General features: G+C 38.1%; 3 protein-coding genes across 4 annotated transcripts; 2 read left to right on the plus strand and 1 right to left on the minus strand.

Annotated features, from left to right (window-relative positions):
* The first annotated feature begins 1,126 nt into the window (after positions 1–1,126).
* LOC141904180 (uncharacterized) lies at positions 1,127–3,182 on the plus strand. The gene is made up of 7 exons (XM_074792729.1): positions 1,127–1,241; positions 1,446–1,551; positions 1,834–1,875; positions 1,959–2,107; positions 2,256–2,315; positions 2,395–2,506; positions 2,595–3,182. Exons 2-7 carry the CDS (start codon positions 1,452–1,454, stop codon positions 2,720–2,722), a joined length of 591 nt encoding a protein of 196 aa, XP_074648830.1. The 5' UTR covers positions 1,127–1,241; positions 1,446–1,451; the 3' UTR covers positions 2,723–3,182.
* Positions 3,183–3,647: 465 nt separating this feature from the next.
* LOC141904699 (rho GTPase-activating protein 24-like) lies at positions 3,648–6,974 on the minus strand. Its single transcript, XM_074793328.1, has 5 exons — positions 6,821–6,974; positions 6,371–6,661; positions 6,047–6,145; positions 5,841–5,973; positions 3,648–5,496 (listed from the first exon to the last, which is right to left on the minus strand). Exons 2-5 carry the CDS (start codon positions 6,609–6,611, stop codon positions 4,299–4,301), a joined length of 1,671 nt encoding a protein of 556 aa, XP_074649429.1. The 5' UTR covers positions 6,612–6,661; positions 6,821–6,974; the 3' UTR covers positions 3,648–4,298.
* Positions 6,975–7,142: 168 nt separating this feature from the next.
* Positions 7,143–21,259, plus strand: LOC141904700 (stress-activated protein kinase JNK-like). 2 transcript variants are annotated; one of them, XM_074793330.1, is made up of 11 exons: positions 7,143–7,275; positions 7,862–8,121; positions 11,020–11,149; positions 11,719–11,777; positions 14,547–14,685; positions 15,234–15,399; positions 15,492–15,563; positions 15,766–16,091; positions 17,901–17,964; positions 18,164–18,244; positions 18,701–21,259. In XM_074793330.1, exons 2-11 carry the CDS (start codon positions 7,997–7,999, stop codon positions 18,769–18,771), a joined length of 1,233 nt encoding a protein of 410 aa, XP_074649431.1. In that variant the 5' UTR covers positions 7,143–7,275; positions 7,862–7,996; the 3' UTR covers positions 18,772–21,259. The 2 variants fall into 2 exon arrangements, with proteins under 2 accessions (XP_074649431.1, XP_074649432.1); XM_074793331.1 differs by having other exon boundaries at positions 15,766–16,076.
* Positions 21,260–21,362: the final 103 nt, after the last annotated feature.

The raw sequence follows: 21,362 nt of genomic DNA on the forward strand, positions 1-21,362 counted from the left end.
GGATCTCTTATCTTTACAAATGTAAGAGCTGTTGTGTTTTGCTGAAGACTTATTTATGTGGTTCCTGTACTTTTGTCAATAAACAGTTTTAAAACTGGCCATGACAATTGATAAGAATGATCTTAAATTGGATTCTCCGATTATGAAAGTTATTCAGATTCAGCCATTGGCCCTTTTCATGAAAGATGTCAGAAAAGAAAGATAGCCAAAAAGCACTCAGAATACACAAGTACCTAAATTGAACAAATTTTCAGGGGAGGACCCCAGACTATGGCTTCAGAAAGCGGTTAGCGAAAACTGGCCAGTCTCGACTCTCAATGGCTGGTCTAGTGGACTCACCAGTCTGCCCCAGTAGCTCGATAGGGATGGAATTTAGCTGGGGATTTCAAACCTTGAGAGAGAGCACGGGAGTTCTTAATCTGGATACCAGGGCGATGTACGGGTTCCCAGGTTGTTTGGGATTCAAGAACTCAGGCAGGGGTGTCAAACAGCGGAGGAGGGGTACAAGGGGGCCGGGATTTCCGGCTGCGGAGTTTTTTTTAGAATTTTGATTTCTGATGCAGAAAAGCAGGCGGTTACGGCGGGCGGTGAACAGTAGTTATTTTTTCTGCAGGCATTGAGTAACCGGAACCCCGGCTCCTGAACACCAGGCCGTTTTAAGACCAAAGAAAGACAAGAAATAGCATAATATTATGAACTTGAACAGTTTGATATCTTTTTAGTTTTGTGATTTGAAAAACTTTTCGTCGCCCGCGGGAGAGGAACGGCCGGCGGCGCGCCTAGTCCAGGGTGTTCACAGTATGGCCTAATATCGTTGTGTCCGGTCCAGGTGTCCATTATCCAAAAGAAATCTATTTCTGGTTTGAATAAAATGTTGACTATGTTGGTTTTCATATAATTGACGATGACTGTACGCGTCACCATGTTAAACGATTTATATGCAGTAAATATTGAAAAAACATACACTGCGGTGGCGCCAGCGGACGGACACCCGTACTGTAAATAAGTCATATCTCGTATGTCATATGTCGTATCTCGTATGTTGCATCTCATATCACGTATGTTATATCTCATATCTTGTATGTCGTCTGAGGTCTTCCATAGAATATGGCCTATCACTGAGGCCTGTAAAAGAAGATTTTCCGATTTGAGTTATTTTTCGCGCGACATTATTATTCGGGATTCGAACTTCATCGCTTCCGGGTTAAGGTTTATACACGTGGTTTGCGAGCTGCTTTTATGTATGTATTTTGTAATGTATATCATGTATTTTGTTCGATTTTATTGACATTCGTTAATTCCTCTTATTTTGAATTAATGGGTGAAATATCAAGATTCGATTATAAAAGGTTGTAGACAGCCTTCGCTCATCATTCCACAAGAAAAACTGGAAAAACCATACAAAAGTTTCAATCAATTAAAGTTAAATTGATGTTTATTGATAGGTAAACATGGCACCTTTCGGAGGAAATAGAGGAGGTGGACGCGGGGGTGGATTTAGAGGTGGACGCGGTGGTGGATTTAGAGGTGGACGAGGAGGTCGTGGTGGAGGTAAGTCACCTTTGAAATGATAGCATTTTCTTATTATTGTATTGTAGCTTTGGATTTGCGGGATCATTTACTGCGAAGCCGAATGTATGGCCATACATGATGATACAGTGTTAAACTAATACTTTGTCAATCTTTAAGTTAAAGACTGACAAAGTATCAGTTTTGCCCTTAACCTTAAATGTACAATTGTAATACGATTAAGATGCCACAAAATACTGGAGTGGATTAATTTCACAAGTTTGTTTTATCTTTAAGTAAATAAATTAATGCACAACTTTTCAGGTGGTCGATTCGAGGATCAGGGGCCTCCTGCAACTGTCACTGGTAAGTTTGATATAAAGGTCTAGAGCTAGAACTGTTCCGAGTTCGGTTAATTTTATCTGGAGAAATTAATGATTATTTTTCAGAGGTTGGTATATACGCTCATCCGTGTGAAGAGGATCTTGTTTGTAGAGCAACCAATGAGAAAATACCGTATTTCAACGCGCCGATATTCCTAGAAAATAAAGAACAAATCGGGAAGGTTGACGAGATATTTGGACCAATCAGAGACTATGTATCCTTTATTATACCGCGATGTATTGAGTTGTCTTCCTATCCTACATTTAATCATATTAACTGAACATCACTCTTCCCCACACTGAACTATTCCTTACCCTAAATTTATTGTTATTTTATAGAAATTCTTTAACTTTGCTGTTCAGCTATTTTCAGTCAAGTTATCGCAGAATATGAAAGCGACTTCATTCAAAAAAGACCAAAAGGTATAGATAGAAATTTACCCTAACACAACGTCGTAAGAAGTAAATTAGATATTGATGGCGTCTACTTTCTTGATTTCAGTTTTTCATTGATCCATACAAGTTATTGCCATTAGAAAGATTTTTACCGAAGCCACCTGGATCGAAACCAGCGAGAGGTGGTGGTGGTAGAGGTGGCCGAGGCGGAGGTAGAGGTATGATAACTGTCGATACTTCACCTTGTACATTTGTATTTAAGTTTTTCTCAAAATTAATCAGTTTCAACGTGTTTCATCATTTCAGGAGGACGCGGAGGAGGATTCCGAGGTGGTAGAGGTGGTCGTGGAGGCGGTGGTTTCCGAGGAGGTCGCGGCGGAGGATTCAGAGGTCGAGGAGGTGGTGGTGGCGGTTTTAGAGGTCGCGGACGATAAAACCATCGAGTTGTTTCTTTTAATCGGGACTTATCATTTATTAGTTGAAAGATGCATTTAATACTGTATGATGTAAAATGCGAAAAGAAAGTGATGTTGATGACATGTTTTGGTCTACATCATTGATGGATTATAACTTACACTCTTTATCAACTAAGTGAGGTTTTATTACATGAATTTGGCTAATTGTTACTGTATGTATGGCGGACATAGACTATAGAAGTCTATGATTTGAATTCACACTACCTGTATTTGAATTTTCTGTACATGTTTTAACACGTTTTATCTAATCAATATGTATTGATTAGATTTGAAATAAACTGCAGTAATTGATATACTGTACGTACACAATTGTTGTATTGTGTAATAAAGCAGGAACTCGCGATATATTGTAACAATTCACATTGTGTAACATTTGAAGAAAAATTGCTCTTGATAAATATATTATAGATTACGTCAACTAATATTTATTTGCGTTTTTAACTATTTAGCTGGCGGAATGCAGGTGTAGCTTTGGTGACTCATGTGGAAATCCACCTTCCTCTCAAAATCTAAATCCACGACATAGCTTTCAATATCTAGTTTCGGAATAGCAATCCCAGAATATGTTAATGGATTATGCTCTTAATGGAACCTTCCTCTAGATGATGGATCAGGACATTTTGGCGAGAGCACACACCTGGAGGATTTCAAACGGGATCTGGCTAAGGTCTACAGATGTACTCCCACTTCCTCTGGTCAATTTTGATCTGATTCTGATATTTATTTTACTTCTCAAGAACACAGATATGACCAGAATTTATTTCGGATATGTGTAACAACAATCCCAAATGATCCAAATTGGACTAAATTTTGCACGTCATGAAATGAGGCCGATACTTCTTCATAATGAAAGTTAAGGAAATCTGAACAAATCATGCCCCTATGTAAACTGTTTTATTAAGCTTGATATATCTCGTAGAAAATAGTATTAAGATTACAGGCTGATTAAACTCATATTGAAAAAGCTTATTAAAATATACATGTATGATGTACAAAAATATAGATTGAAAATCACGTAATATATAATCACTTGAAGAGGTGTAGAAATTATCAAAGTTTTAGCACCATTAATACAATCATTACAACTCATCAATGTTATCTTTCAGAGTTCTAAGAAAATCTTTTTATGGTAAAGAATATAATAGTACAGCGCTAAACCCAGTTCCGCATTAGTCAGCTAAAATTTGACTTGTGGTCTAACGGTGTCATCTAAAAAGCCAAATTTTTAACCTACAACTGGAACTGGCTCATAGATTTTCATTCTATCTTGATTAATACATCTCAAGGTCAGCTTAGTTTCAAATGTGATATGAAATAAAAAGCAACTACAGTCAAACTTGTTTGAGTCAATATGTTTGAGATCATCATTATTTTGACCACTTACTAAAATGATGACTTACACAAAGTACCGGTATTTGAATTGGAAGTACAGATACACTGGGACTCAAACAACGAGGTGACCACTAAGTTTTTGAGTTTGACTGTAACGAAATCAAAACTTTAATTCAGCACCTCGGAAAATAGATTTCTCGTATCAATCTTCGTGATCTTCAAGATTACCAAATTTCATTCTATAAGCGAGAAGTTCAGCCTGTAGAGCAACAAGTCTATGAACAGATTGAGCAGTAGCTCCGCGTTCTTCTTCCAGTTTAACCCCCATCGCATGCAACTTTCTTTTGTAAGTTTCTTCCACCTTTTTTACTCGATCATCCGCTATAGTTTTCATTCTGGCTACCGCGTCAGCATGAGCGCGTCGCTCTAATTTAATCTGCGCTTTCAGCTTTTCAACGTCTTCGAATTTGTCCAAGTCGGAGAAGTCTAAACCATCGGTCAACTTGGATCCGTCATCTTCGCAATTTACCAATACTTCGGAAAACAAAATACTCGAGTTTTTCGTCGCTTTTTCAGCCTCATCGTCGACTGATTTGAAAACACGCGGTCTCCTCGTCGACGTGCGGCGAAGTTCAACCCCTGGATCGCAGCACGTTGATTTATACTTCGTTCTGGGTCTCGCTACCGGAATTGTTTCCTCCTCGCTTTCCTCGCGTTTGTGAAATTCGACATAGTTATTATTTGCGATATCAACTCGACCAGGACTCGTCGGATTCATCGGCGGTTTCAGCTGATCGTTCGAAGATCGACCATCGTCTAGTAGAATCGGAGAATTAGGAGCCGAGGATCCCGGCGGCGTGTCGTAAACCGTGTCAAAATTCATAACGTTCTTCATCGATTTCGCCTCAGACGTCGACTTAAAACCGTTCGGAAACGCGTCTGCTGCTCGTTCTATCAGGATCAAAACGGTCTGAATCGTCAGATCAGCCGTACTCATCAACAATAACGGATGATCGTCATCTCCGCGGAGGATGTTCGGCCCAAAAACCAATGCCAGGTTGTTCGGCGTCATTTTATTCACCGACGACCGCTTGGCGACCTTCGACAGAAAGTCACAAATATACATCAGCAGGTTATACTTATTCGGATCTATTTTGTCGAGTAATTTACGCAATAAGTCCATGCCCTGCTCGGGGTCGCCGTGTTGTATCTTCAAACCGATCGTCATGAAATGTTCGTATAAGTTAAACGGGATGATCGGTTCCGGTAGTTCTTTAAAGTATAGTTTCAACAATGAAGCGATTGTGTTGTTATCGATGTCATCTCGTTCGAAATCTATGTCTTCGCACGTGTCGAATGCAAACTTCGTCGTTCGAATAGATTTCACTGATCCGGTCAATCTGAAATCATATCAAGAAAGAAAATCTAATCATAAATTCTGTTCAGGCCATCCACCAAATTTTTCTCAGAGCGCTGTAGTATCATTGGGCAATGCACTGACGTGTCTAGCCAACACACCCTAGACCGATCTTGGATACCTGGCCTGCACTCGAGTGTTGGGAATAGCTTGGACAACACTTCCATGAAATTGAGATGACCGATTAATGCTAGGGGCTATTCTTACATGTACCAAATTGATACAAGCACTCTAATAATACAGTCCTGTTTAATTGATGTCTAAAGATCTTTGCCAAATAAGATGCAGTTACTATAATATCATTCAATAGACAAAATGAACATGAACCTGAATATTCCTTCATGATCGAGGCCGTGTTTCATCAGGTGATTCACACATTTCTCCACTATTACTGGTACTTTTGACGATGACGATTTCTTTTGATATTTCATAGTAGTGTCCAACGATTGTCCAAATACCGCTGAAAATAAATGAGATAGAAATACGATAGAAGATGCAGAATGCCGTGTAATTCTTGTGGACATTTTACCTACCTCCACCCAGTCTTGAAAACATGACGCTAATCAAAGATTTCACCCACTTTTTTCTTTCATCCTCCGAGGAAGCGAGAAGCAAGTACGGATCATTGCTCGCTGAAACATTACAATAATACTTCATAGTCAACATCCAACATGACTATGTCACCACCCGAAACCCCTTCTCTCGCAGTAAGGCACTCATTCCACAACCCTTGGAAACCTATTCAGATTGAGAAAGGCAAGATCCAGAACAGCCCCCGATACTTTAGACAGTTTAATTTTCAAATTTGACAGTGTAAAGGGATCAGTGCCAGAAATGCCCAAAATCTATTTGCCTACCTATTATTTCAAAAAAGAATTTTCCATTCTGCGGTTCGTCTAAATTATGAGGATTTTCGACTACTTTATTTCCAGCCAATGGAATTACACCTAATAATGAGACCTCATCATCTTTACGGAAATAATAAAGCTGATCTCCTTTCAACGCGAACCATCTCGACGTCCATGATTTCACTAATCCACCCTGTTTTTTCAGCCACCCAGTTTTAGACGATAGTTGCAAGTTGAATGTAGAAGTCATAGCTCTCGTCTAGGTTGTTGTATAGAGGTGCACCATGCGTTTTCAAACCACTGTAGAAAATTTTAAAAATAGTAAAATACCTGGGACACGTTTGTTCCTACTGCAATGTGTCAATCTTTCAGGTTTTTTTTCTCGTACGGTATTCTAAAACATATTTCAAAGGCCTACTTTAAAGGATCCACTGAAATAACCAATTTAGCTTAACTTACTCGCTTGAAACAGACATCAATTAGACCTTCAACCAGGAAGTATCGGGTCCGAATTAGGGAAAACCCAACATTTAACTTCCGGGTTTTCTCGCAGCGGTCGCTAGCTTTCTAGCACCGCAATTGTTGATGACGTTTACCGCAAAATCAAAAAATATATAAAATAATTAGATATTAATATAGATTCCTTAATTATAGATCTCACCCGATTAATGCACGATATTGTGCATTTTGATTAGTGAGATAATTTATTAAATCCAACAATTCATTTTGATGAATAAAATTAGAATATATTCCCGGTACACAATATTCACTGACGTAGTTCGCAGCGATTGCAAAATGGTGGTTTTCGGAAAGGAGGAATTAGCAGCGAATCGTTCGTTCTAAAATAAACTTTGCATGACAATTTCGGATTAATATTGCGTCGTTAGGTTGTATTCCGTCTTTTAGATAAAACGGTAAATATTTCGACGTAAAGCCCATGTAAATTGAGTGCTCTGAGGCCACATTAAACCCTCTGAAATTGAACCGTTGGATCGTGAAGTGAAGCCAGTTTGACTTTGGACTTGTCAAATTCTTCCGAATCATCCTGAACTCGGGATTAAGGTTTAGAGAGATACCATGCACTGTAGGCATCAAATAATTTAGGACCTAGTGGTCTACTAAATTTACATTGAAGCTATAAAAAACGATTTGAAAACTGAAAATCATAAGTGGTTGGTTGGGTACTGCTGGGTGAGTGTGTTTTTTTGCAATGCACAGTCAAAATATGGCACTATGACTCTTTCCCAATCTATTTCCACTCGCTGCTTGAAAAATATCAAGTATTTGAAAGAGACTAAATTGGATTTCATTGATTATTTTTAGTAATCATTTTGATTTATTTATCAAGGTTTATCAAGATATTGTGAAATTGATAGATAGCACAGCTGTCCAGTCCAGCTCCACCCAGCATTTAAATCAAATGACTAATAGGCCTAACATACTAAAAACCCCATTTCCACTGTTTCGTAATTTACTACTGGGAATATTTTGTCATTTCAGCGCGATGGAATAACCGATTCACTGCTCGTGACGAGTTTTTGAGAATATTTTGACGGCTGATCATCTGTGATATTTTACAAACTGGCTGCTAAGTTATGGTTAAATAAATTGTACAGACGCTTAAATAATATCAATATGAGTAACAGTACAAAGCATCCGAGTCAGTTTCATACTGTCGAAGTTGGCGATTCAACTTTTACGATTTTGAAACGATATCAAAACCTGAAACCTATCGGTTCCGGTGCCCAGGGTATAGTATGGTAAGTAAACATCGATATTTTGGATATGAGTTTTTCAAATTTATCTTGCCAGCAATCTCTCAGAATGGTGTAGTGCAGGGCTTCAGTTTTTAACTGTAGAAGATGAACGCAGTATTTGTGCCTAGGTAATAGACCTATGTCGACAAAAATCAAGGAAATTTTGTGTATGTTGATAGATTATCCTTGTTGTAACTGACAATATTCCAGTCGAATGTTTACCTATTTCCTATTTCAAATACCAAGTTCAAGTATTTTCTGAAAAAGGATTAGATCGGGCTCTTAGCCTACTTGGAAAAGGTTTTTGATGAATTTAGTTGGTCTTATTTTAGTTGGCCGGTCAAAGACTACAAGCTATGGGCAAAATGTCTTGTACAGTATATCTTGATGATAATGATGATAATAAATGATTGCTGGTAGATTACTGGTACACTGGTACAGCTGCCAAACTTTCCTGATTTTTGTTGCTATTTTGTCCAGATGAATACTGATCTTACTCGATACATACTGATGTGAAAGATGTTACTGAGGTTTCTAAACATTGATTACTGATTAATTTTAACATTTTCCTTCATATTTCAACTAAATGTTCATGAAAAAAAAAAAATCCAAATTGTTACTGATCTAGCACCTTCCAAAGGTTGGTAGCCCTGCACTGGGCATAGTTACTGATGTGATCACCAGTAGGCAGGATACGTGTGCATTGTTACAGTTAGTGGTCACCAGATCACTCATCACCACATCAGTTATTGTTTCAATAATGACCATTCACACACACATATTCACTGCTCGATATCAGTGAGTTCTTCGTACACTCAATGCAACCGAGAGTGAATAAAAATGAGGTTAAAATTATTGATTAGTTCTTCATCATTTGTCAATTGAAGTCTTCTCTTCACCGGATACGAGGTGCATTTTTAACGACGTTCGATCGTAATGTGAGAACTGGCACGTCTTGTTGCTTCTGTTTGGACGAAGATTGCGGGTTCGAAGAGGATTTTTCTACAACCTAATTGCAGCGAAATTATAGAAAAAAGACAAATACAAGTTTTCATATATTTCTGCTCATTTCAATTGTTATAGATTTTAGAATGAGGGGTCGTTTCAAAAATTCATGTTGAATTTGATTCCGTCTATAGGATGTTAAATGTTTTTGAACTGTGGAACTGGGCCCTGTTTTACGATGTTTGATAAGCTTTTTTCGTACGATCATCATCAATTGTCGAGAGACGTAATTTATAACATTTCAGGAGAGAATTGAATTGATTAAATCAGTGAAGCCTGACATGAATTCAGTCTCTCCGCTTGTGTGTGTGTGTGCCTGTGTGTGTCTCTTTCATGATTTATTTTGATATTTTATTTGATGAAACACGTTAGTTATGTGTCTGTATAACCGGTGTATTTACACGATCTTGATGGCATCAGTTCTCTCTCTCTCTCTCTCTTTTCCCTCTCTATCTCCCTCTTTCTCTCCCCTCTCTCCCCCTCTCTCTCCCCCCTCTCTCCCCTCTCCCCCTCTCTCTCCCTCTCTCTCCCCCTCTCTCCCCCTCTCTCTCCCCCTCTCTCCCCCTCTCCCCCTCTCCCCCTCTCTCCCCCTCTCCCCCTCTCTCCCCCTCTCCCTCTCTCTCCCTCTCTCTCCCTCTCCCTCTCTCCCTCCCTCTCCCTCTCTCCCCTCTCTCCCTCCCTCTCCCTCTCCTCTCTTCCTCTCCTCTCCCCCTCTCCCCCTCTCCCTCTCTCTCTCTCTCTCTTTGCTGGTGTTTGTGATTTTCGTTGAAATATTTTACTGTAGTCCTGGCGTACGTGTGTTGACTGACGCAGAATCGAAAAGAAAAAATAAATAAAACAACATGAAACGCGGTGCGGTGATCGATGGTAATAATTTCTAATTCGTCGTGAAAAGCGAGATACACTCACGCAATGTTCTACGAAATACTTCATTAAAAACGTTTATCTCGCTGCGAAATGTTTATACCCGGTATTCGCAAACTTCCAAATCAATATATTATTGATCGACGCCGGGCCTACACACGTATGGTAGTTTAAGCCTTCTTAACATCAATGGTTAAACGATGATCGGCTTTTTATGTTTTTAGTATCGAAATTGGTGTTCGGTTTTTCGAAAAATCCCCACGGATCGAAAGCAGCAGAGACAGTTAAATCAATCGAAAGATTACATTCATGTGCTCTTCTGCTCAAATGGTATTTGAAATGGGAATTACCAGAGAACTCAGATCTTTTTTGACTGTGAAAATTTCCTCATCTCGAATACCTGAGTGAGGTGGTTTAGTTAAAACCTCAAAATGTTAGGATAAAATCATTCATCTAACAGTCTCATTAATTACTATTTTTAAACGAGTTGATTGTTAAAGATAAGCTACATTCAAATCCGGCGATACATACAGACCCCCCAGCCCCCCCCCCCACTGTCTCATGTGAAATTGCTGAGCTGTAATTCTGCCCCTTAGATCAGTGATCGGTAATATGTTCAGCCTGAGGAGATCCCAATTACACGAATACATGAACCTCCACCAAACGAAAGTCGCATATCAACTTGTTCGTCGGCTTATTGGCTTTGACCAGATCTATAAACGGTTTTACTCAGGCTACAGACTGTGATAGTGCTATGTCTGTTCGGGGGGGGGGGGGGGGTGAGGAGGGGGGTAATCTTAGTAGAACAAACACTCTACTCAAAAGTGAATGATAGATTTTTGATGATTTAAACCCCACCATTACGAATTAAAAAGTAAAATTTATCATTCAAATATTAAAAGTAGTGACACGATGCTGAGAACTCACTATTGTCAGGTGTGATGGTAGATAAACTAAAAACGACGAGGATGAATCTTGTTTGGTCCGATGTTATTTATCTATTTATGTTATTTGTATTAACTTATTTTTTAGCGCCGCGTATGACACAATCACGAAACAAAATGTGGCGATAAAAAAGTTGAGTCGACCCTTCCAAAACGTGACTCATGCGAAACGAGCGTACAGGGAATTTGTTCTCATGAAATTAGTTAATCATAAAAATGTGAGTATTATCAATCGGTCGAGGTATAGCCTGCGCAATTAATTTACTTAATGAAGTTAACCCCCTTTTTGATTCCCTTTTTGTCATTTCTCGTTGTTACGCTTCATTCTGTATAAGTACTGTCACGTTAAGCCTAACTCAGGTTGACTAAGATCCGATCAGACCATCGGATCGCAGACCGATCAGACCATCGGATCGCAGACCGATCAGACCATCGGATCACAGACCGATCAGAAGCTGAATCGTAAGGATAGAACAAGTTCTATTTCCTATAACTGGTCTAAACGCCATAGCCAATCAGCGATGAGTATTACGTCACATGACGTATAGGCTCGAGTTGTAGTCAACCTGAGTACTCTTAAGATCGTGATACAGCAATCAGTGGTCACATGTTTACTACTGCTGTGCTTACTATGATCTAGTCGAGTCGTAAGAGTTAGGCTCGAGTTTGTAATAGTGATCACTGTACTTTTGATGAACTTTTTTTGAAGTTTTTCTCTTTATTCAATTCAAAAAGTGGAAAATAGAAAGATGTTTTGATATATTATGTGGTGATTCTCTTTTTTCAGATTATCGGATTATTAAATGCTTTCACTCCACAACGATCTTTAGAAGAATTCCAAGATGTGTAAGTATTTTGACAAACCGCCACCAATTATCCATCAGGGCAGAGGGTCATTGAGGGGTCATTGAGGGGACAAGGATGGATCGAGGATTATGGGCACTGAGTTTGGAAAGGGCAGACTTTGTAATATGAGGGCTGCACGCACGGTTAATTGGCTTCCGATGCCCTCTCACAGAAAAATTAGGACAAAAGGCTTTACAGGCCCTCATTACATCCCATTTGGATGTATTTTTTTGTCCTTTTAAAATTAAAAAAAGATTTTTCAGATTTTTTGGAGGCCACATTTGAATTTTGAAGGGATGGACTAGTCCCCCCTAAATCCGCCCTTTGGGGGATTATTTAGATACTATTGATGAATAATAGTGTTTTATATCACTCAATCGATAAACAGTTTTAAAGCCGATCCGATGATCACGGCGCGTATTGTTATTAGCAACAACGTTATAAGCCTTTTCCGATAAAACGAAATATGCGCTGGTTTTTTGTAGCGCAATAATAAAACTGGTGAATATCCGCGAATAGAAAAACTGATTAGATGCTTCGTATGATTGAAGTGTACATTTTAATAGGAACAATAAATGATATTGTTTCATAACTACTGGAACTGAATCAGATAAATACCGCAGTGTTGTTCATACTCTGTGATATTGAATGGTTTTATGATTTTCACATCCGAATGCAGTAGTGACTGATAAATAAAGAGTCCTACAATAGAATTTCATGTGATGAAATAACTTATTTTTCTACCTCCAAATTTCCCCAGTGGTCATTTTTTTTTCTTTTAAAAATTCCTACTAGCAGTAGGCCTATACGGAATAATCTAGTGGATTTGGCCCTTCTAAAGAGAAATTCACAAACTCAACCGGTTGAAAAATCTTGGGGTCACCAATGAACTCCCCCACTTCTGTGGAAAAAAAACTCGTTGAAAGCAGAAAAATTCATACAAATTTAACAGACTAAAAGAAATCATAGACACATTTTATTTGAATCAACTGAAAGTAGCTGTGTTTGTTTGAATCGAGTTATTATTCTGTTCTGTAAGGCTGGATGGAGTTAGGGTTAATCACCAGTCTCATGCGCTATTTACCTTATATATACTAACGTGCAGAGTGACCTTGAAGAATGGTAATTTATCATTCAACGTTACAGCGTCTATGACACCCGCTGGTCTTTAATCAAAAGGTTTTTTTTCTTATATCCCTCTCATTCTACGCAGGTTACATAGCGACTTTGCGATATATACCGCCATAATTAAACCTTATTTATCTGTTTATAGACCAGTTTTAACCAGGACATATTGAGCTGAGCTGAAGTTTGAGAACCTCCTGCAGCCATAGTCTCTTTCACTCAAATCAGTGTCAAATTAGCTTCAGATGCCGCCTGGAAATCATATCCCGCAGCTTCTAGTTTTCAAAAACTATTTCGGGGAGCACCTGTAGATGTCTAAACAAGATATTTATAAAACCTTATTAGCGGGTTAAAATTGATCCTAGGTGTATTAGACTGGATCATAGCTGTGTCTTCTGGCCCCTGCTACGCAAACACTCACTAACATTGCTACAGTGCTGGTAGATACTGGAATGAGTGGATTGTTTTATGCTGCAGCAGTGCTGTATTTCCCTGTCACCTCTACCTATCAATCAATAATCACTGCAATCTGATAGATGAATACAGATTCGATGTAGTGTATCGCTGACTCTCTGAGAGACTACAGCAGTTATCTCGATGCTCTGACTCTCCGAGAGGCTGCAGCAGTTATCTCGATGCTCTGACTCTCCGAGAGGCTGCACCAGTTATCTCGATGCTCTGACTCTCCCAGAGACTGCAGCGGTTGTCTCGATGCTCTGACTCTCCCAGAGACTGCAGCGGTTGTCTCGATGCTCTGACTCTCCGTGAGGCTGCACTGGTTATCTCGATGCTCTGACTCTCCGAGAAGCTGCACCAGTTATCTCGATGCTCTGACTCTCCGAGAGACTGCACCGGTTGTCTTGATGCTCTGACTCTCCGAGAGGCTGCAGCAGTTATCTCAATAATCGTGTAATCTGTTGCTCAGATCTTCAATGACGACGGACAGCTATGATTTTCTAAAAGCCTCTTGTAGCCTCTCTAAGGGACAGTTGATTGTGACCCTGACTCATTCATTTACTAACTGAATTATGTGGTTTGATGATACATGTATTAACGACTAAGAGAACTGACTTTCTTTCCTCTCTCCCCTCTCACTGTTCTCCATATGCTGCCATATTAAAGGAGCTGCATTATGAGAAAGTGGCTGCAGAAGTAGCGAGGCTTTAGATCCCCAGAAAATTTAAGCTTTATTTTGGTGTGATCTTCCATTTTTCACATTAGCTCAATGTATTTCAAAGCAATTATCAGCAATGATAAAATATTGATGGTCCACGGTTGTAGATGCAGCAGTTTTACAAGAAAACCTGTTGTTGTGGAGAAAACTGCGTCTATTTCGCTCTCCTCCTCTCTCACAGCCATATGTCAGTAAATAGTAGCTTTATTGATTAGTGAAAATCAACTCCTTAATGAACTACAAATAGTATTTACCCTTTTTCATATTCAATAATCAATGTCAACTGACATGGATTAACAAAGTGTAGCGCATAAAAAAAGATATGTATCTTAGTGATGGGGACCTAGGATAGGCAAATTCAGCGAAATCAAAGTTATCAAATAGATCAGGCAAGAAAGAAGAATCGCTTGGGGGCTGAGTGTTTTGTACAGTTTTAGTTAAACCCATGTTTTGTTTTTTCGCATTCACAGGTATTTAGTGATGGAATTAATGGATGCTAATTTATGTCAAGTTATTCAAATGGATTTAGACCACGAAAGAATGTCGTATCTTCTATATCAAATGCTGTGTGGTATAAAACATTTACATTCTGCTGGTATCATACACCGGGTAAGTAGAAACTGGACGAGTTCGCTTCACATTATGAGCAAGTTTAGAACCCTGAATGAAAAATATGTTAATTTCTATACCTATCCCAACCCCCGGCCTAGGACCCTGTTTAGTTAGGTGATCCCAATGATACCTGACTGAGAGACTGATATGAATTCACTCCCTATTCCCTATTCATAGGTCATCGTTCGCAATCCGCTGCAGTTGAGACGTTGCGCTTGAAGTTTCATTTGTCTGGATTGTTACCTGCTATGAGGTTTCTCTTGTCAATATCAGCGGCAGTTCAGATTACTTACTGTATTTATATGGTTTTATTATACAGTGTACTTACTGGTTTATATTATATGTCTGTAACATGATGAAGGTTTTCGTCGCGAACATCTAAGAGCCATTAATACCTGTCAAAATGAGTAAAACTCATCTTATGCCCGAATATCATAGTTGAGCATCTGTAAATCTTTCGAACATGCCTCGCATCTATGCGTTTTTTTTTTTTCTTCATTGAATTTCAGTACGATATGATTATTTTCTTATCGGATATTTTTCAGGATTTAAAACCTAGTAATATAGTCGTGCGGTCGGATTGTACGTTGAAGATATTAGATTTCGGATTAGCGCGTACTGCCGGTACGAGTTTTATGATGACTCCGTACGTAGTGACGAGATACTATCGCGCTCCCGAGGTTATTCTCGGTATGGGCTACAAAGAAAACGGTACGAATTCCTTAGCTTTTTCCCATGTTTGGTAATTCAGTAGTTTTACTCATTCAGAATGAGTTTATAATGGACGTGTATTTGTTTTTCAGTTGATATCTGGTCGGTAGGATGTATAATGGGTGAAATGATTAGAGGAGGTGTCATGTTTCCTGGTACCGATCGTATCCTTTTATCATTGTAGCGAGTTTGATAAGCAATCCCACGATCGATGATGTAGAATAAATCTATTCTTCTAATCTCATGAAATCAGCGAAATGAAAATCATTTTTGTGGGTTGGCTTATCAACTTTGGAGAATTGAGATAGTCGGGAACAGTTGGTCGCGCTGCCATCTATTGGGTATAAACCTTAACTCGAGTTATAGATATCGATCAATGGAATAAAATAATCGAACAGTTAGGAACGCCGTCGCAGGATTTCATGAAACGTCTGCAGCCGACCGTGCGTAATTACGTCGAAAACCGGCCGAAACATTCGGGTTACGCGTTCGATAAACTGTTTCCGGACGTGCTGTTCCCTCCGAACAGCCAGGAACATAGCGGACTTAAAGCGAGCAGCGCGCGCGAGTTATTGTCGTTCATGTTAGTGATTGATCCCGAGAAACGTCTGTCCGTCGACCAGGCGTTGATGCATCCGTATATAAACGTGTGGTACGACGACAGCGAGGTTAATGCGGTAAGTCTCGCTAAGGTAAGGGACCATTCTAGTCATCTACAGCAGCAAGTGCAATCAGCCGCTAAATCATTGACAAAAAAAAAATAAACGAAACAAACACTTTAATTTCGCAATAGTTTCTCTATTTCTGCTCTACTATTCGCTGTTAGTTCATCAACGTAACTTTCGAGTAACGATTTTCGAATTAAATTTTCAAATCTCAAAAAATGTTGACTCAGACAGTTACCATGGAAACTAACAGCCTCATGTATGATTTTTATTGCGCTATTTCGCGGCTTTAAACCATTTTTTCTTTCTTTCTCGATTACTTTCATTTCTTCGTCGTTTTATCGCGACGAAAAAGCCAAAACTGTAACGCTTACCGCTACATGTATAACGCTGGTCGATTAATCGTTCTATGCTCGATGTCATCTACGCTTCGTCTGACAAAAGTTGCTTTTTACGATAGTTTGATTACTGATCATTGTCAACGGTTCTGGGCTGTTTAGATCCTTACACTTTCACTGAACAGCCCACCTCTATCTAGAGAAATAGCTTTTATCACAAATCATTGATAATTCCAGCTTTTGCTTCGTGTAGCTCTAGTAAATATATCGTATACGAATGCTCATTTATCAGTATATATATATATATATATATATATATATATATATATATATATATATATATATATATAAGCTTTGTTATAAGTATAAACCGGTAAGTAAACAATGTTGATGAACTGTCGTATATTTTGATGATGATATGTGCAGGATATTGCTGAATGTGTAATGTGGAGGATGTACGTATTTGTCAAAATCTCGCCACGGTCAAGTACTTACTACAAAGAGACAAAGATAGGGACAGGGATGAAAAAATCGACTGGTTTGAAGCATATGAGATTTTCTAGTTATTTTATTCTTCAATTTTGAAAATTGACTGGAAACTCTTTGCAAAATGATCAAAATTTCCTCGATGAAATTCTTGTTTTGTTTCTTTTCATTTTTTTCAAAATTAAAAATTGCGGAAGGAAAGTGTTTGTTTATGTTGGATGATTCTTGCATGGTCCCTTTATCTATAAATAGTATATTTCTACTGGGTATTTCTTAATCATATATAAATGTCAATTTGAGTGTTCTCTTCGATGTCTTATGTTTTCTTGAATTTGTCTTTTTTTTCTTATCATATTCATGTTTTAAGCATTCTATTTCTCCATAAATCTGACTCTCCTTTTGCAGTAATTTGACCAACGTTAGATCATGCAACTTGACACTTTTCTTGACATTACATGTGCATGCATCAGTAGTCTTTGATTGACTCCTGCAAAGTTCAGGCCAATACTGACCCTAATCACAGCTAAACTCATCTATTCTTAACCCATGACAGGGTGGACAGGTTACTTAACTAATCGCTCTTTCAAAATATATGATTGAGATCCATTTTTGATGATACAAGGTCTATAATCGGCTAAATAATGGATTGGTCTCCAACGATTGATAACCAGCCAAAGAAGCCTTGGAGGTTCACTTGCTAGCGAATGTGGTAACCTTGTTTCGGGTCTGTGCACAGGGTATATATTGGTATGAGCTTTAGTTCTGGCGAGTGAGGATGCATTTGCAGTATAGATGAAATCCTCTTATTTCATATTTTCAACGTGTCGGCACAAGTTTGATGATAAACATAGATTAGATACACGCACTGATTTTCAAGTTGTCTTAATACATTCATTTCTAATATCTAATCCCGTATGATAAACTAACAATATGTGTAATGTCACGTGTGGTAGGTTCGTGCGGTATATGAACACCTGTAAATTTAACAATCATCGACATATTATTTTTGCAGCCGGCACCAGCTCCTTACGATCATTCAGTAGATGAGAAAGAACACACTGTAGAACAGTGGAAAGGTACGCATACAATTACTGTGATAATACTGCACTGGAAGCACTCCGGATTTAGATTCCTAATTCATTGCAGTATGCAGTGGATTTTGTTTGGCTTCCATTGATATTAGACGAGAATAACAATGAAGGAGTTTCGATCTGTTGTTATATTGTGTACAATTCCGACTTGAATCTGAATTTTCTCACGAATTTCACTTTTCAGATTTAATATATAAAGAAGTTGTTGAATATGAAAATCGTGATAGAGATAAAGTGTTAGGCAATGCTATGCATAACCATACAGGTAAATACTAGTTCCGGTCTTTTCTTACTGATGTTCATCAGAACACCGGGAAAGTCTCTGAAAAACACAGGACGAATCCAGGGCCCAGTTTTGTAGACGGGTACAGTGGAACCCCGTTACAACGAACTCGGATACAACGATTCATCGGATATAACAAATATAGAATTTTGTCTGAAGGGAGACAATTTGATTAATTTCATACTGGATATAACGAACTATCCGTTATTTAACAAACGTATTTTCTGGTCCCGTGAAGTTCGCTGTAACAAGGTTCCACTGTATTACCTTTAACCTGGGGGTTAACTCAATTGAAAATGAATTGAGTTAAAGGTAAAACTAGTCAATAAAACCGCGCCCATGGGAATTGGAAATGGATGGATTGTGGTGGCTCCATTAAACCGTGTATATAGTAGCATAACTTGCGGAATAATAAGTTTTTTGTTCTATGATTTGTAGATGTATCGTCGATCAATGATTCAGGTGATGGTGTCACAACAGTAGCAGACGCTCCGAATCGAAGACGATGATTATATGTATATAGTCAATAATTATATATGTATATTGTATAAAATTAGGTACTATTTATTGGCTGTCATGGGTCGCATCATTGAAAACTATACCCGTAATTGTTAAAGGCCCAGTACTCGATTCCGAAAAAAATACTTAGCTTTCGTCGTAACCGAGCTATACGATAATTATTACAAAACCCCTAAAAAGAAAATCTCAGGGTGATTTATACCGTGTACTTTAATTTCGGCTTATTTACCGCAGTGTCCGTCTAAATTCAAAATCGAGGGCCTGATTTGGATTCGTGAATAAATGATAGCCGCAATGAAGTATCCATGCTTTTCATTAATAATGCCTGATGTGCCGGAAATTTAGCTTTTAATCTCGAATCCGTATGATAACGATATATTATAATGAGATGTGATGTCACAATAGATGATGCGTAACCCATGACGACCGTGTGTTTATTGTTGTATAGAAAAAAATGTCCGCAATATCAGAATAAAAAATACAATAACTAGCTCCGTGTTTGTGCGTATGTGTGCGTGTGAGTGTGCGACGGTAATTCGACACCTACAATCTCCTAAATCACACACTGCCAACGAAACAAACTAATAATCACTATTTCACTCAGTTCGAACTGTATTCGCGGAGAACCGGAACAAACCGCGAAATATTTTCAATTTTTTTTTCATGTGTGGTGTGAATATTGTTACCAGTAATTAAATTTCTATATAAATATCTCTCTGCGTTGAGTTAACGAATGCAATGCTTTTTATTACGTAATTAAATGTTGTCGATGAATATTCCAATGTACTGCAGGTAAATAATATGCATGCAGTGCACATATCTTAACACTGTAGCAGTTTGTACTGCTCACTATGAGCTCGGGTAGAATACGATACCCTTCGATTGATTTCGACCCAGTTCCTCCATTTCACCGAGTACATGATGGCCAATTTACGCGTGAATTTTTCGAAAAATTGATAATTGGGTAATAATCATTTCGATTCAAATTATATCTGATGAATTGTAAAGATCGTGATAGAAATAATTGTTATAAGTGAGATAAAATTTTTCTATGTACCGGTATAATTAATTAATGTTGTCTAGTTATTAGTCTTTCTAATCACTGCAGAACACTTTTCATCATTGCCTCCTTATTTCGATCGTCAAACAAATGCTTACTGGACTAAATTGGAGATTATCATACTTAGTACAAGTTTGAGATATTGAGATCACTCTATCTTTTTGCCTGTAGAAATGTTTAATCTTATGAATGGTTGTTTCCACTTAGTTGGACTGATGGATTCATGAAAACTAAGTAAGCCTGTCCTAATGAGTTGTATCATTCAGAACGGGTGCCAAAGGCTTAACATTTGCTCGTCGGGGCATTGGCCCAGAACAAAAATGCAAATCATACCTCCTTCATTCCCGACGATGTAGTTTACATATCATTGCATTTTTGGCAGAAAGTGTTAGATAGTTTCACCTGAATGTGTGGTTCACGTTTTGAAAAATTAAACGTAGATTTTATATGGACAAAAATTAAGGAGTTCAGAATACTACGAGAGAAGTCTTGCTGGTGACTATTTAAGCCATACCTGATTAGGCAATCGGCAGATGATAGCCAGCAGCGGACACAGGAGACTCGTACTATCTCACGGGTGTTTGAAATAGGGCGATTCTGACACGTGGTTCTGCTTGAAAAATTGCCATAATTTACATGAGATTTTGATTTGCTAATAATATACGCTTGCTATTCAGTGTGAACCACGAGATAGACTAACGATAATCATTAGTGCTATTCGTTGTGAACCATGCATTTGAAGATGTTCAGTTGCTCACCGGTAGATATTATTATTATGTGACAATTTACAAAAAAAATCACACTGATTTGTGAATTCTCTAGTCTTCAATTAACAGTTGATTTACGTGTCATGTAAAACACTATTTAATATTTAAAAAGTGAATGGGCGAGAATTTTGTAAAAAAAAAAAAGAATGTCATGATGAGCAAAATGTTTTACAAACTTCTTCCTGTTTTAAGAATTGATAAATAATATGTCTGTGTTTTTGCGATAAATGTAACATGAAATAAATAAATGTTCAGTACATATGCATGGTGTCTATATAGAATATACATTAATAGGCACTCATTTTCAAAATGGAGGCAGCTGTCTCGATTACTGATATCGTGCAAGTGTCTTTTGATCAAAACGTTCTTCGATTCCCTGACGGACTTAGATAAAAAATGGGTCCCTAAAAATTGCACCGAAACCAAATATCCTAATAAGAATTGGTCCCAATATGCCCAGCACTCCAGTTGTTAACACCAAATTGACCTTTGAGAAAATTAACGTATGTTTAAGTAGTTCGAATAGACACCAGAGTTCCTGTTAGCAGAGAAGAATCTCTTGATGAACTCATTCACTTATTATGATTATATACAAGATGTCTTCAGTTTCCTGTGAAATATGTATGAAATTTATTAGGAAACAAAAATAAAACATACATGAAAATCAATCGATTGTTTTTTCTCTATGTGCGAACATGAAGATATGTTCTATCCAACGTAGTTTGTCGTATTTTTCACTTCGGTCATTCATCCA

Source organism: Tubulanus polymorphus, chromosome 4, assembly GCF_964204645.1.
Source record: "Tubulanus polymorphus chromosome 4, tnTubPoly1.2, whole genome shotgun sequence".
Classification (NCBI taxonomy): Eukaryota; Metazoa; Nemertea; class Palaeonemertea; order Tubulaniformes; family Tubulanidae; genus Tubulanus; species Tubulanus polymorphus.

Excerpts from the sequence above, each read along its gene's own strand:
- LOC141904180 (XM_074792729.1), top strand. The coding sequence starts at position 1,452 with ATGGCACCTTTCGGAGGAAATAGAGGAGGTGGACGCGGGGGTGGATTT. Across the intron at positions 1,552-1,833 it reads ACGAGGAGGTCGTGGTGGAG|GTGGTCGATTCGAGGATCAG; the intron begins GTAAGTCACCTT and ends ACAACTTTTCAG. Across the intron at positions 1,876-1,958 it reads GCCTCCTGCAACTGTCACTG|AGGTTGGTATATACGCTCAT; the intron begins GTAAGTTTGATA and ends ATTATTTTTCAG.
- LOC141904699 (XM_074793328.1), bottom strand. The coding sequence starts at position 6,611 with ATGACTTCTACATTCAACTTGCAACTATCGTCTAAAACTGGGTGGCTG. Across the intron at positions 6,146-6,370 it reads ATTCTTTTTTGAAATAATAG|CGAGCAATGATCCGTACTTG; the intron begins GTAGGCAAATAG and ends GTAATGTTTCAG. Across the intron at positions 5,497-5,840 it reads GATCATGAAGGAATATTCAG|ATTGACCGGATCAGTGAAAT; the intron begins GTTCATGTTCAT and ends ATATGATTTCAG.
- LOC141904700 (XM_074793330.1), top strand. The coding sequence starts at position 7,997 with ATGAGTAACAGTACAAAGCATCCGAGTCAGTTTCATACTGTCGAAGTT. Across the intron at positions 8,122-11,019 it reads GGTGCCCAGGGTATAGTATG|CGCCGCGTATGACACAATCA; the intron begins GTAAGTAAACAT and ends CTTATTTTTTAG. Across the intron at positions 17,965-18,163 it reads CACTGTAGAACAGTGGAAAG|ATTTAATATATAAAGAAGTT; the intron begins GTACGCATACAA and ends TTCACTTTTCAG.